General features: G+C 43.9%; 1 protein-coding gene across 4 annotated transcripts; it reads right to left on the bottom strand.

The window, feature by feature from the left end:
- Positions 1 to 131: 131 nt before the first annotated feature.
- LOC106588160 (26S proteasome non-ATPase regulatory subunit 4) lies at positions 132 to 10,983 on the bottom strand. 4 transcript variants are annotated; one of them, XM_045709497.2, is made up of 11 exons: positions 10,803 to 10,983; positions 9,304 to 9,444; positions 8,935 to 9,061; positions 8,677 to 8,763; positions 8,373 to 8,441; positions 2,543 to 2,704; positions 2,178 to 2,393; positions 1,940 to 2,036; positions 1,628 to 1,762; positions 1,246 to 1,304; positions 132 to 959 (listed from the first exon to the last, which is right to left on the bottom strand). In XM_045709497.2, exons 1-11 carry the CDS (start codon positions 10,925 to 10,927, stop codon positions 786 to 788), a joined length of 1,392 nt encoding a protein of 463 aa, XP_045565453.1. In that variant the 5' UTR covers positions 10,928 to 10,983; the 3' UTR covers positions 132 to 785. The 4 variants fall into 4 exon arrangements, with proteins under 4 accessions (XP_045565453.1, XP_045565454.1, XP_045565455.1 ...); XM_045709498.2 differs by having other exon boundaries at positions 8,935 to 9,049; XM_045709499.2 differs by lacking the exon at positions 2,543 to 2,704.
- Between the last annotated feature and the right edge of the window lie 3,996 nt (positions 10,984 to 14,979).

Raw genomic sequence — 14,979 nt, 5'->3', positions numbered from 1 at the left:
GTCAAGGGAATGGTGCCACATACGAACAAATGTGATTGTTTTCATTTCTAAATGGGACACTAAACTGGTGTCTACAGTTTGTATATAATAAAACCAGATATGTTAATTGCCACAGATCACACATCTCTCAATTCAATTTCAATGTAAGGGCTTTATTGGCATGGGAAACATGTTCTCTTATAAAACGTTCCTGTTCTAGCTATATGGAGTTGAGAGGGTCATAAAAGAAAACATTCATACCAACAACCTTCATCCATCTTTTTTATTGCAACAGAAAGAAAAAAAAGAAATGAAAAAAGGATACTGTTTAGTTTACAAGCTTGGGGACCTGTCATTAAATGCCACTTAGCGAGTAAGTCAGTTAAGACAGGGTAAATCAGTGAGAAACCAGAAATGATGTCTATTACACTGAGATTATATGCAGATAAGAAGATCATATCCAATTGAATGGCAGTAAAGACTGGTGGCATCCCAGTTTGGTCTTACTGTTGTCTGGTCTATGTGTGTGTGCTTGTGGATATTGTCGACAGTCCGTCATCAGTAAGTCATATCATGCATTAGTGTCCGTCCAACTGTGTTCCTGTATGTAACCCTGCATTAGTCTGTCAGTGTCAACTACCCTGTCTTTGTCTGGTTGTCCATGGTTTCATCTGAAATGGCACCCTATTCCTTATAGTGCACTACTTTAGACCAGTGCGCTGTCAAAAGTAGTGCACTATTTAGGGAAAAGGGTGCCATTTCGTACGCAACCACATGGGTGTCGTCAATCTGTCTGTCCCCATTCCTCATTTCTTCTTCTCCTCGTCCTTTTTGCTGTCAGGCTTGGGTGGGCCTGTCTGAGAGGCCAGGGAGCCCATGGCGTTTCGGATGGCCTCATTGTTAGGGTCGACGCCTGGCAAGTTCTCCAGAACGCTCTGGAGGTACTCTGGGTCCTGCATTACATCATAGTCATCGTCCTCCTGAGGAAGAGCCACAAGGCACATTATTAATGAAGGGCACTGATTGTATATTCTGCTTATTGTTGTCAGAATCATTTCATCAGGTCAAATTCCTGGTACCTGTAAATGTACTTGGCAAATAAAGGTGATTCTGATTGGAAGGGAGATAGAGAACATACACAATCAAGAGAGAGAGCACGTTTCATAAAATGCAGCTGGGAATTTTTTGCAGACCGATACCACACATGAATGTATTGAACAACAAATTGTAAGGTTCCTGATTTCATTGATCATGCGAGTTACCTACCTTGGCATTCTCAGTGTCCATGGGGGCACCTGTGTCCATAGCCATCACATCTCCATACTCTGATCACAGGGACGGGTTGGTAGGGAATGGAGGGAGAGTCAAAATCAAATAGAATGTATATCATATGGAAAATCGATATGTATCTGGCAATGGTAAGTGGCCGCATCGGTCCCTTTGTTTTGGTTTGCAGTGCGTCAGTGTAACTACGACAGTCTGGGTCATTGGTAGGTCCCAAGCTTTGAATCCAAATGTTGTTGTTTTTTTGTTTGTTTTTTTATAAATACCTACAATCACTTTTTAAAATCACCCACACAGCTAACAAGTGTGTGTGTCAGTGGGTGCTATTCAGAAAGCATGAGTGTGGATGGTGATTATAACCCACCTTCTCCAGCCAGGGAAATCTGCATGGCGTATGCAATCTGCTCCTCCTCGGTCATATTGCTGCAGTCAGGCAGTACTGCAGCTCCACCAGTCTCAGGCTGAGTCACCGACATCTTTAGCAGGGCCTCCTCAGATTCTGAGAGCGAGCGAATTGGTCAATTAAACCATCATACAGTACAAACATCAGTATTCTCTTCTTTTAAACCCTACATACTTTAGAAATGAGAATGGTTAGGCATAAAAAAAACATCAGACAAGAGATACAAAACCTACTCATTAGAGAGACATCTATCCCTACCCTCCCTCTCCTTACCGTACACTGTGGTGACATCGGCTGCAGAAGCAACAGCCACCCGGCGAGCCTCCTCCTCCTGCCTCTGTCTCTGCTCCTCCATGGACACACGCAGAGCCTGAGTAGATGGGCACACAGTTAGAGGCCAGGGAAACAATAATACAGCTGATAACTCTGGTTCACTTGACTAAGTCACTCTGGATAAGAACATCTGCTAAATGACCAAAACGTTAAAAAAAAATAACTATTGCCTTCTTACCAGAGCAAGCTCGGGGTCAGCGCTGGGGTCCACGCCAAAGTCAAAGTGGCTGGCGCCTAGGCCCATCATGGAGCCTCCCTCTCCAGCCAGGATAGGGGAAGAGAGCAGGGCGTCAGCCAGGCTGGGCCCTGGGGGTACAGTCACCAGGCGGGAGCCCATCCCCTCCTTCCCGTTCAGAGTGTTGATGAAGGCGGTCAGCTTCTCTGTGTTGAACTCCTGGAGGAAGAGAAAGACAACAGAGAATATGGGAGAAGGGGAGGGAGAGAATGAGCCATTCAGGAGTTAATACTTGCCCTCAGATCAGCCTCAGTTCGTTGGGGCATGGACAATACAAGATGTCGAAAGTGTTCCTCAGGGATGCTGACCCACGTTGACGCCAATGAATCCCACAGTTGTGTCAAGTTGGCTGGATGTCCTCTGAGTGGTGGACCATTCTTGAAACACACAGGAAACTGTTGAGCGTGAAAAACCCAGCAGCGTTGCAGTTCTTGGCACAAACCGGTGCACCTGGCACCTACTACCATACCCTGTTCAAAAGGAACATAAATATTTTGTCTTGCCCTTCATCTACACTGATTGAAGTGGATTTAACAAGTGACATCAATAAGAGATCATAGCATTGTCAGTCTGTCATGGAAAGAGCATGTTCTTAATGTTTTGTATACTCCTGTAATAAATACACACACATAACCCAAAGTATGTGGAACCCTGCTCGTCTAACATCTCACTCCAAAATCATGGACATTAATATGGAATTGGTTCCCCATTTGCTGCTATAACATCCTCCACTCTTCTGGAAGGCTTTCCACTAGATGTTGGAACATGCTGCAGTGACTACATTCAGCAACAACACTATAGAAGTGAGGTCGGGCACTGATGTTGGGCGATTAGGCCTGGCTCACAGTCGGCGTTCCAATTCACCCCAAAGGTGTTTGATGAGGTTGAGGTCAGGGCTCTGTGCTGGCCAGTCAAGTTGTTCCACACAGATCGACAAACCATTTCTGTATGGTCCTCACTTTGTGCACGGGGGAATTGTCATGCTGAAACAGGAAAGGGCCTACCCCAAACTGTTCCCACGAAGTTGGAAGCACAGAATAGTCCAGAACAGGTATTCCCAGGGGTACACGCAATGCCATCGGGGGCACGCCAAATAAGAAGGTGATTTTTTTTCTCACATTTTCAAACAGTACATTTAGATTTTCCAACGGGGCTATACACATTTGGGTGAGGTTTCTCTCTCGCCTGAGCAGCCTCGTTTCACTGTCGCCCAAATAAATGAACCATCCAGTGTTCAGCGAAATAACACGATGTCAAATACAGGTAGCCTAGTCACATAATTAACATTCAATCACATTAACCGTTACTCTCTCGTGGGAAACCTTTACTCTTGTGCAGACATTTAGAAACATGACAATTTGAAAAATAAGCCACGGGAGTTTGAGCAAGAATAAAGACGACTTTCAAGTAGTAAGACATGTATAAAAGCAACATATACAATTAATAAGAAGGGGCTAGAAGTGTCTTATACAGTGAGCTACAGAGTGGCTAGGACAGGCAAGCCCCATACTATTGTGGAGGACTTTATTCTTCCTGCTGCCGCAGATATGGCTGGGAAAACTATACAGACAATGCCTTCATCAAACAACACTGTTTCACGACATCAGTGACATGGCTGGAGATGTTTTGAAACAATTACTGCTTCACATACAAGCCAGTGAATTATATGCGTTACAGCTGGATGAGTCAACAGACGTGGCGGGCCTGGCACAGCTCCTGGTATATGTCCGTTACGTTTATGGGGGTCAATTAAGGAAGACATCCTCTTCTGCAAACCACTGGAAAGCAGTACATGAGGATATTTTTAAATACTGGATACCTTTGTGACATCAAATGGACTTTGGTGGTCAAGATGTGTTGGTATCTGTACTGATGACGCAAAAACCATGACAGGGAGACACACTGGAGTGGTAATACGCGTGCAAGCAGTTGCTCCCGACGCCACTTGGGTACACTGCAGTATCCACCGAGAGGCTCTTGCTGCCAAGCGAATTCCTTTTACAATATACTTTTACAATATACAGAAGTGCGCTGGTTATCAATGGGCAAAGTATTGACACATTTCTTTTAAATTGAGAGATGACAAAATTGAGGCTATGATTAAGAAGTTGGAGCTCTTTTCTGTCTGCATTAACAAGGACAAGACACAGGTCTTTCCATCGTATTATTTGTGTGCAAATGAACTCAAGCTTACTGACAATGTCAAATGTGCTATAGCGAAGCACCCGAGTGAGCTGGAAGCGCAATTACGCAGGTACTTTCCCGAAATGGATGACACAAACAACTGGATTTGATATCCCTTTCATGCCCTGCCTCCAGTCCACTTACCGATATCTGAACAAGACAGCCTCATCGAAATTGCAATAAGCGATTCTGTGAAAATTGAATTTAAATCAGAAGCCACTGCCAGATTTCTGGATTGGGCTGCACTCAGAGTATCCTGCATTGGCAAATTGCGCTGTTAAGACACTGATGCCCTTTGCAACCACGTACCTATGTGAGAGTGGATATCCGGCCCTTACTAGCATGAAACTAAATATAGGCACAGACTGTGAATGGAAAATGATTTAAGACTGAGACTCTCTTCAATACAACCCAACATTGCAAAGGTATGTGCATCCTTTCAAGCACACCCTTCTCATTAACCTGTGGTGAGTTAAGCACATTTTTTGATGAACAAATAAGGTTTTATATGTAAGATGGCTAAATAAAAAGCAAAATTATTGATTATTATTATTTGTGCCCTGGCTCTTTGTCACTTCCCACGAGCCGGGTTGTGACAAAAACTCAAACTCATTCTTATGTTTAATAAATGTATCGTATAGTGTGTGGCGCAGGCTTACAATGATGGCAAAAAACAACATTTGAGAGTAAGCTGACCATGGTACTAGAGGGGGTACGCAGCTGGTGGTTGAATGTTTGAAGGGGTACAGGATTATAAAAAGTTTGGAAACCACTGGTCTAGAATATCATTGTATGCTGTAGCGTTAAGATTTCCCTTCACTAGAACTATGGGGACTAGCCCGAACCATGAATAACAACCCCGACCATTATTCGTCCTCCAAACTTTACAGTTGACACTATGCATTGGGGAAGGTAGCGTTCTCCTGGCATCCATCAAACCCAGACTCGTCTGTCGGACTGCCAGATGGAGAAGTGTGATTCATCACTCCAGAGATTGCGTTTCCACTGCTCCGAAGTCCAATGGCAGTGAGCTTTACATCACTCCAGCCAACGCTTGGCATTGCGTATGGCGATCTTAGGCTTGTGTGCGTCTGCTCGGCCATGGAAACCCTGGCGAACAGTACTTGTGCTGACGTTGCTTCCAGAGGCAGTTTGGAACTCGGTAGTTGCAACCGAGGACATATTATTGTTTGGCCTAGCACTTCACATCTGAGCAGTTGTTACTCCTAGACGTTTCCATTTTACAATAAAAAGGACTTCCAGTTGACTGGGGCAGCTCTAGCAGGGCAGAAATTTGACAAACTGACTTGTTGGAAAGGTGGCATCATATGACGGTGCCACGTGGAAACTCAATGAGCTCATCAGTAAGGCCATTCTAGAACCAATGTTTGTCTATGGCTGTGTGCTCGATTTTATACACCTGTCAGCAATAGGTGTGGCTAAAATAGCTGAATCCACTCATTTGAAGAGGTGTCCACATACATACAAAAGTATTGCAGCACAAATAAATGCTTCACAGAGTTCAAGGTAACAGACATCTCAACGTCAACTGTTCAGAGGAGACTGCGTGAAATTAGGTATTCATGGTCGATTTTGCTGCAAAGAAACCACTACTAGAGGACACCAATAAGAAGAGACTTGCTTGGGCCAAGAAACACAAGCAATGGACATTAAACCGGTGGAAATCTGTCCTTTTGTCTGATGAGTCCAAATTTTCAATTTTTGGTTCCAACCGCCTTTGTGAGAGGCAGAGTAGGTGAACAGATGATCGCTGCATGTGTGGTTCCCACCGTGAATCATGGAGGTGTGATGGTGCTATGTTGGTGACACTGTCAGTGATTTATTTAGAATTCAAGGCACACAGCATTCTGCAGTGATACGCCATCCCATCTAGTTTGCGCTTAGTGGGACTATCATTTGTTTTTCAACAGGATAATGACCCAAAACACACCTCCAGGCTGTGTAAGGGCTATTTGACCAAGAAGGAGAGTGATGGAGTGCTGCATCAGATGACCTGGCCTCCACAATCACCTGACTTCAATCCAATTGAGATGGTTTGGGATGAGTTGGACCGCAGAGTGAAGGAAAAGCAGCAAACAAGTGCTCAGCATATGTGGGAACTCCTTCAAGACTGTTGGCAAAGCATTCCTCATGAAGCTGGTTGAGAGAATGTCAGGAATGTGCAAAGCTGTCATCAAGGCAAAGGGTGGCTACTTTGAAGAATCTAAAATATTTGTTTAACACTTTTTTGGTTACGACATGATTCCATATGTGTTATTTCATTGTTTGTCTTCACTATTATTCTACAATGTAGAAAATAGTAAAAACTAAATAAAAAACCTTGAATGAGTAAGTGTCCAAACTTTTGACTGGTACTGTATATATGCAGTGCATTCAGAAATATTCAAACCCTTTGACTTTTTCCACATTTTGTTACATTAGTCTTATTCTAAAATGTATTAAATAGTTATTTCCCCAACTCAATCTAAACACAATACCCCATAGCGACAAAACAAAAATAGATTTGTAGAATTTATTTGCACTTTTATAAAAAAAATGTTTTTAATGTAATATCACATTTACGTAAGTATTCAGACCCTTTACTCAGTACTTTGTTGAAGCACCTTTGGCAGCGATTACAGCCTCGTGTCGTCTTGGGTATGACGCTACAAGCTTGGCACCCCTGTATTTGGGGAGTTTCTCCCATTCTTCTCTGCAGATCCTCTCAAGCTCTGCCAGGTTGAATGGGGAGCGTCGCTGCAGAGGTCTCTCCATAGATGTTTCGACAGGGTTGAAGTCCGGGCTCTGGCTGGGCCACTCAAGGACATTCAAGAGACTTGTCCTGAAGCCACTCCTGCATTGTTTTGGCTGTGTGCTTAGGGTCGTTGTCCTGTTGGAAGGTGAACCTTCACCCCAGTCTGAGGTCCTGAGCGCTATGGAGCAGATTTTCATCAAGGATCTCTCTGTACTTTCCTCCATTCCTCTTTGCCTCGATTCTGACTAGTCTCCCAGTCCCTGCTGCTGAAAAACATCCCCACTGAATTATGCTGCCACCATGCTTCACCATAGGGATGGTGACAGGTTTGCCTGGTTTCATCCAGACATGATGCTTGGCATTCAGGCCAAAGAGTTAAATCGTGGTTTCATCAGACCAGATCATTTTGTTTCTCATAGTCTTGGCAATAAAGACGGCTGTCATGTGCCATTTACTGAGGAGTGGCTTCCGTCTGGCCACCCTACCATAAAGGGCTGAATGGTGGAGTGCTGCAGAGATGAATGTCCTTCTGGAAGGTTCTCTCATCTCCACAGATGAACTCTGGAGCTCTGTCAGAGTGACCATCGGGTTCCTGGTCACCTCCCTTACCAAGACTCTTCTCCCCCCAATTGCTCAGTTTGGCACGGCGGCCAGCTCTAGGAAGAGTCTTGGTGGTTCCAAACTTCTTCCATTTAAGAATGATGGAGGCCACTGTGTTCTTGGGGACCTTCAATGCTGCAGACATTTTCTGGTACCCTTCCCCAGATCTGTGCCTCGACATAATCCTGTCTCGGAGCTCTACAGACAATTCCTTCGCTCTCACATGCACTGTTAACTGTGGGACCTTTGCTTTTCCAAATCATGTCCAATCAAGTTGTAGAAACATCTCAAGGATGATCAAAGAAAACAGGATGCACCAGACCTCATTTTCAAGTCTCATAGCAAAGGGTCCAAATACTTATTTTTAATACATTTGCAAAAATGTCAAAAGCATGTTTTTGCCTTGTCATTATGGAGTATTGTGTGTAGATTGATGAGAAAAAAAGTGTATTTAATCAATTTTAGAATAAGGCCATAAAGTAACAAAATGTGGAAAAAGTAAAGGGGTCTGAATACACTGTATGTATGTACGTGTACACACACACACACACACACACACAAGGCTCATTAAAATATTGGCATAAGGAAACCATTCTTACCGCTTCCCCAAAATTTATAATATCCACATTGACCTTCTCTTTCTTCAAGCGCTTGGCCATTTTTACAAGCTGTGGGGGAGATAGATTGACAGGGGGTGAGAGGGTGAGAAAAAGAGAGAGACAAGTAACCATGGTGACAAGCTCCATGTCTATTGTTGAAAACACTCAATACACTACCTTGTGTGGGCCCAGCCATACTGTACATGAATTTCACAAGTAGTTTATACAAATATCATGTGACAGAAAATGGTACCATTGCGAGAAATATATTTTTAGAGAAGATACTGGTAAGTGGCAAACTCACATCCTTGTCATTGTCCTCCACAGGGCTTCCTATAAAGGCAATGATCCTCATCTTGTGGTTCTTCCCTTGTCTGTGCTTTAGGGCCAGCTACATAGAGACATGGGTGGAAACCCATTATGCATGAAACCCATAACACACACCCACAAACATTAGCCTGCTCAATTGCACACTTTGTGTAACTCAGAATATTGAAAATAAAAACATAATTTGGCATATGACATTTTCTAAGAAATGTTCTGCAGGGGCAATGACACTCACATGGGCCACCCGGATGCCAGTGCAGAAGCAGATCTTGCCTTTGGGCTGGATAGCGTGCAGTTTGGACAGGATGCGGCCCGCATCCGGGGTCAGTGTGGTCAAAACCTCACAGTTACTGCAGTCAAGCATAAAAAGTCCAAAACAAAAAGCATTAAAAACAGGGACTTTGTCTGAATGTCAGTCAAGGCATCAGCTTGCCATCTAAACACTACTATTTGATGATAGAGGATTCATTTTACAGACCACACAGTTCAATTTGTCTCAGGCTCAATGTTCATATGAAATAGAATAGTTCCAGAATTGTTATTTTGTTCTCCCAGTTCTGTCAGACAACTCATGTTTTGAACACACAAAAAAACACAAGCTTACTTAGCCATCGAGATGAGGCCGACATTGTTCTCTGGGTTTGCCCGAGTTTTGGAGTGACAGACGATATTGACAGCATCTTGCTGGGCTTGTAGTCTAGTGGGCAGGAAGTCGCCATTGCGCATATACTCACTATTGTCCACACTGGCGATGAGAGAGGGACATAAATGAGTCTGACTGAAGAACATAGGATTATCAGAATGGTTAATGCTGCTATGTAGAGCTGGGAAAATAAACTGAAAATTATCAACACCGACCACTTAACACAGGCATTTTGCTGATAACGGAGCCTGCCTATACTAGAGAAATGTGAAATTAAATAAGTGTGCTAATATGGGTTATTTGTTAAAGGTGCAATATGCAGAAATCGCTTGGCCATTTCCTGGTCGGTAAAATTCAAATAATTTGCCTAATTTCAGTTTATGTGAGAAACCATGAGTAGAGAATAATTCTACCACTGTGAAATATCTTTTCAATAACCAAAAATATTGTATTTTCAACTGTTTGAAGCTGGTGTTCAAAACCAAAAAAAGCTAAACTAAATTTAAGAATGGGAAGAATAGAAATAGCGCACATACAACAGATCTACCACTTCTTAGACTTGCTTTCAATGAGAATGAAAGATCTATAACTCACATTTCTTGAATCTTGGTCAAGGTCGCCCAAAAAGTTACATATTGCAGCTTTAAAAATGGGACAATTGATGATACTACAACCATCAAACTAACCATAGTAGTTTAAAGGATCATTTAAAAAACTGATGCAAATGAATGTTGTAAATGTATCGTTCCATTTACCAATTCAGGCAATATCGCGACATGGATTTTTGTCCATATCGCCCAGCTCTATTGCTAAGCACCTGTTTTCACAATGGCCATTCTTATGCCAATCTGGACTCTAGAGACAAGAATGTAGGACAACTATAAATGGGAGGTCTAGGAGAATGAATCAAATTTAGAGACCGGGGTGATAAATAGTCACAGGGCCAGGAGACTCTAGCCAAGCTACAGCACCCAGAAATATGAAATATGTAACAGGGACCAAGAAATGTACACTCGGAAATATGAAGAACAATAATAAATTGCAATCCAAAACGGAAACTGTTAGCTACAGCTAATATCAGTCTGTCTAGCCAGCAGCTAACGTTAGACAAACTCTGTTGTGATTAGCATAAAAACCAAGCTAACGTTTAGCTAAATGGCAGGTAAAGCTAGTTAATAACAGGCAAACGGGCACCACTGGTTTGTTATCCATTTGTCAAGTAACGTTATGCGATAATGAAAACTGTTCACGAATTTTGCCCTTGATGTTGCCGGTCACCGATACTAGTGATGACTCAGCCCCGACAGCCAGTCCAGTATAATCCCGCTATTTCAGATTAACTAGTATCAACAATTTTATCCCAAAAGGTATACAACTGCATCGACGTTTCCAGCCATTCTTTTGTATAATGTATTAATTTATGAAATATATAAATCAAACAAGATGTGTGTTGTTCTTACCAGACCATAGTACTTTCGAGACCCATTTCGAAAACTTTCTGGTCTCTGACGAAAATGTAAGAACGTTGCTTGGCTATTGGACAGAAGAGGTTAACAGGAAATGTGATTGGCTGATAGCACCACATTTCAAAGACATAAAATGAAGAGCCCGCACAATCGTAACGCCTTTTTACACCAGATGCGCAATATCGCGAGACTACCGTGCTTGCGAAACAGACCAAACAGAAGTGAAACATTATTCCTTAGTTGTTATTTTTCTGGAAGAGACAACATAGATTCGAGCCAATGTCTTAATTAGTTTAGCATGTTATTACTCCAACCCCATGAAAGTGACACGTTTTAATTATTTATATCGAAGGAGTGCCTTTGATTTGACGGCCTAAACATGCGCAGTTTGACGCGATGACATCGCCTACAAGTGTGTTCGGGGATTTCTATAGACAAAATCATAATCTTTGTAAACAAAGCAGTTCCGGTGTTGTGCAGCCACAAAATGTAAGGAAATTAGGAAAGGGGGGTGTAAAACGCTACACGTTTCTTTAAATTGGTAGTTTGATTGCTTTGTTCAGGAAATGCTAACTATAGCTATAAAGCTAGTGGTTGGAGCTGACCTGTATGCTAGCCAGTCATCTATTGTTTTCTAAAATACATAGGCAGACAGCTCTAATTGTAATATTGGATAGATACCCAATCTGTTCTATTCATGACAATAGCGACAATTCTCACGGTATTTTAATTTATCCAATCTTCACCCACCGGCACTGTGATAGAACTGCCAAAGGGGGAGGAGTTGCAATCTACTCCAGAGATGGCCTGCAAAATTCTGTCATACTTTCCAGGTCTATGCCCAAACAGTTAGAAGCTCTCCAGAAATAAGTCTCACTGTTGCCGCCTGTTATAGACCCCCCTCAGCTGTGCCCTGGACACCATATGTGAATTGATTGCCCCCCATCTAGCTTCAGAGTTCGTTCTGTTGGTGACCTAAACTGGGATATGCTTAACACCCTGGCAGTCCTACATTCTAAGCTAGACGCCCACAATCTCACACAAATGATCAAGGAACCCACCAGGTCCAACACTAAATCCGTAAACATGGGCATCCTCATAGATATTATCCTGACCAACTTGCTCTCCAAATACACCTCTGCTGTTTCAATCAGGATCTCAGCGATCACTGCCTCATTGCCTGCATCCGCTATGGATCCGCGGTCAAACGACCACCCCTCATCACTGTCAAATGCTCCCTAAAAAACTTCTGCGAGCAGGCCTTTCTAATAGACCTGGCCCGGGTATCCTGGAAGGATATTGACTTCATTCTGTCAGTCGAGGATGCCTGGTCGTTCTTTAAAAGTAATTTCCTCACCATCTTAAATAAGCATGCCCCTTTCAAAAAATGTAGAACTAAGAACAGATATAGACCTTGGTTCACTCCAGACGGACTGCCCTCGACCAGCACAAAAACATCCTGTGGCGGACTGCACTAGCATCGAATAGTCCCCGCGATATGCAACTTTTCAGAGAAGTCAGGAACCAATACACGCAGTCAGTCAGGAAAGCAAAGGCTAGCTTTTTCAAACAGAAATTTGCATCCTGTAGCTCTAACTCCAAAAAGTTTTGGGACACTAAAGTCCATGGAGAATAAGAGCACCTCCTCCCAGTTGCCCACTGCACTGAGGCTAGGTAATACTGTCACCACCGATAAATCCACGATAATTGAGCATTTCTCTACGGCTGGCCATGCTTTACTCCTGGCTACCCCAACTCCGGCCAACAGCTCTGCACCCCCCGCAGCTACTTGCCCAAGCCTCCCCAGCTTCTCTTTCACCCAAATCCAGATAGCAGATGTTCTGAAAGAGTTGCAAAACCTGGACAAATCAGCTGGGCTAGACAATCTGGACCCTCTCTTTCTAAAATTATCCGCCGCCATTGTAGCAACCCCTATTACCAGTCTGTTCAACCTCTCTTTCGTATCGTCCGAGATCCCTAAAGATTGGAAAGCTGCCGCGGTCATCCCCCTCTTCAAATGGGATGACACTCTAGACCCAAACTGTTATAGACCTATATCCATCCTGCCGTGCCTTTCTAAAGTCTTCGAAAGCCAAGTTAATAAACAGATCACTGACCATATCGAATCCCACCGTACGTTCTCCGCGGTGCAATCCTGTTTTCGAGCTGGTCACGGCTGTACCTCAGTCACACTCAAGGTACTAAACGATATCATAACCGCCATCAATAAACGACAGTATTGTGCAGCCGTCTTCATCGACCTGGCCAAGGCTTTCGACTGTCAATCACCGTATTCTTATCGGCAGACTCAACAGCCTTGGTTTCTCAAATTACTGCCTCGCCTGGTTCACCAACTACTTCTCAGACAGAGTTCAGTGTGTCAAATCGGAGGGCCTGTTGTCCGGACCTCTGGCAGTCTATGGGGGTGCCACAGGGTTCAATTCTCGGGCCGACTCTTCTCTGTATATATCAACGATGTCGCTCTTGCTGCGGGTGATTCCCTGATCCACCTCTACGCAGACGACACTGTTCTGTATACATCTGGTCCTTCTTTGGACACTGTGTTAACTAACTTCCAAACGAGCTTCAATGCCATACAACACTCCTTCCGTGGCCTCCAACTGCTCTTAAACGCTAGTAAAACCAAATGCATGCTCTTCAACCGATCGCTGCCCGCACCCGCCCGCCCGACTAGCATCACTACTCTGGATGGTTCTGACAGAATGTGTGAACAACTACAAATACCTAGGTGTCTGGCTAGACTGTAAACTCTCCTTCCAGACTCCCATAAACATCTCCAGTCCAAAATTAAATCTAGAATCGGCTTCCTATTTCGCAACAAAGCATCCTTCACTCATGCTGCCAAACATACCCTCGTAAAACTGACCATCCTACCGATCCTCGACTTCGGCGATGTCATTTACAAAATAGCCTCCAATAGCCTCAGTGCAGTGGGCAGCTGGGAGGAGGTGCTCTTATTCTCCATGGACTTTAGTGTCCCAGAACTTTTTGGAATTTGTGCTACAGGATGCAAATTTCTGTTTGAAAAAGCTAGCCTTTGCTTTCCTAACTGCCTGTGTACTGTATATTGGTTCCTAACTTCCCTGAAAAGTTGCATATTCGAAGCTAATGCAGTACGCCACAGGATGTTTTTGTTCTGAACAAGGGCAGTCAGGTCTGGTGTGAACCAGGGGCTATATCTGTTCCTGGTTCAAACAGTTTTTCAATGGGGCATACTTATTTAAGATGGTGAGGAAAGCACTTTTAAAGAATAACCAGGCATCCTCTACTGACGGAATGAGGTCAATGTCCTTCCAGGATACCCGGGCCAGGTCGATTAGAAAGGCCTCCTCGCCGGGGTGTTAAGCATGTCCCAGTTTAGGTCACCTAACAGCACGAGCTCTGAAGAAAGATGGGGGCCAATCAATTCACATATGGTGTCCAGGGCACAGCTGGGGGCAGAAGGTGGTCTATAGCAAGCGGCAACGGTGAGGAATGGGAGTGGAGCTAGGCACTGCAGGGCCTGGATTAACCTCCACATCACCAGAGGAACAGAGGAGGAATAGGATAAGGGTACGGCTAAAGGCTATAAGAACTAATCGTCTAGTACGTTCGGAACAGAGAGTAAAAGGAGCAGGTTTCTGGGCACGGTAGAATAGATTCAAGGCATAATGTACAGAGAAAGGTATGGTGGATGTGAATACAGTGGAGGTTAATCTATGAGAGAGATAATGTCCCTAGAAACATAATTTAAACCAGGTGAGGTCACTGCATGTGTGGGAGGTGGAACTAAAGGGTTAACTAAGGCATATTGAGCAGGGCTAGAGGCTCTACAGTGAAATAAGGCAATAATTACTAACCAAGACAGCAATGGACAAGGCATAATGACATTAGGGAGAGGCATGCGTAGCCGAGTGATCATAGGGGTCCAGTGAGTGGCTCGGGCTGGAGACACGGCGATTCAGGCAGCTAGCGGGCCGGGGCTAGCAAAAAGGCCTTAGAAGGACGTTGCAACGGAAGAAAGTCTGTTGTAGCCCCCTCGTGCTGTTACGTCTGCAGACCAGTCGTCGTGAATCAGCAGGGCTCCAATTGGCAGAATAGGTATAGTGGCCAAAGAATTTGTCTGATGGGCCTCTTAAGCTAACAGTCCGATATGCTCTAGACAGCTAGT

This window comes from Salmo salar, chromosome 27 (assembly GCF_965601325.2).
Source record: "Salmo salar chromosome 27, fSalSal1, whole genome shotgun sequence".
Taxonomy (NCBI): domain Eukaryota; kingdom Metazoa; phylum Chordata; class Actinopteri; order Salmoniformes; family Salmonidae; genus Salmo; species Salmo salar.
The sequence above is the reverse complement of the archived record's forward strand: the minus strand, read 5'-3'. Positions and strand labels throughout refer to the sequence as shown.

Bases quoted from the DNA above. Each gene is read 5' to 3' on its own strand.
- LOC106588160 (XM_045709497.2), bottom strand. From the start codon at position 10,927: ATGTGGTGCTATCAGCCAATCACATTTCCTGTTAACCTCTTCTGTCCA. The intron at 8,442-8,676 runs GTGAGTTTGCCA...TCTCCCCCACAG, and splicing joins TGGAGGACAATGACAAGGAT to CTTGTAAAAATGGCCAAGCG. The intron at 1,763-1,939 runs GTAAGGAGAGGG...GCTCGCTCTCAG, and splicing joins CGATGTCACCACAGTGTACG to AATCTGAGGAGGCCCTGCTA.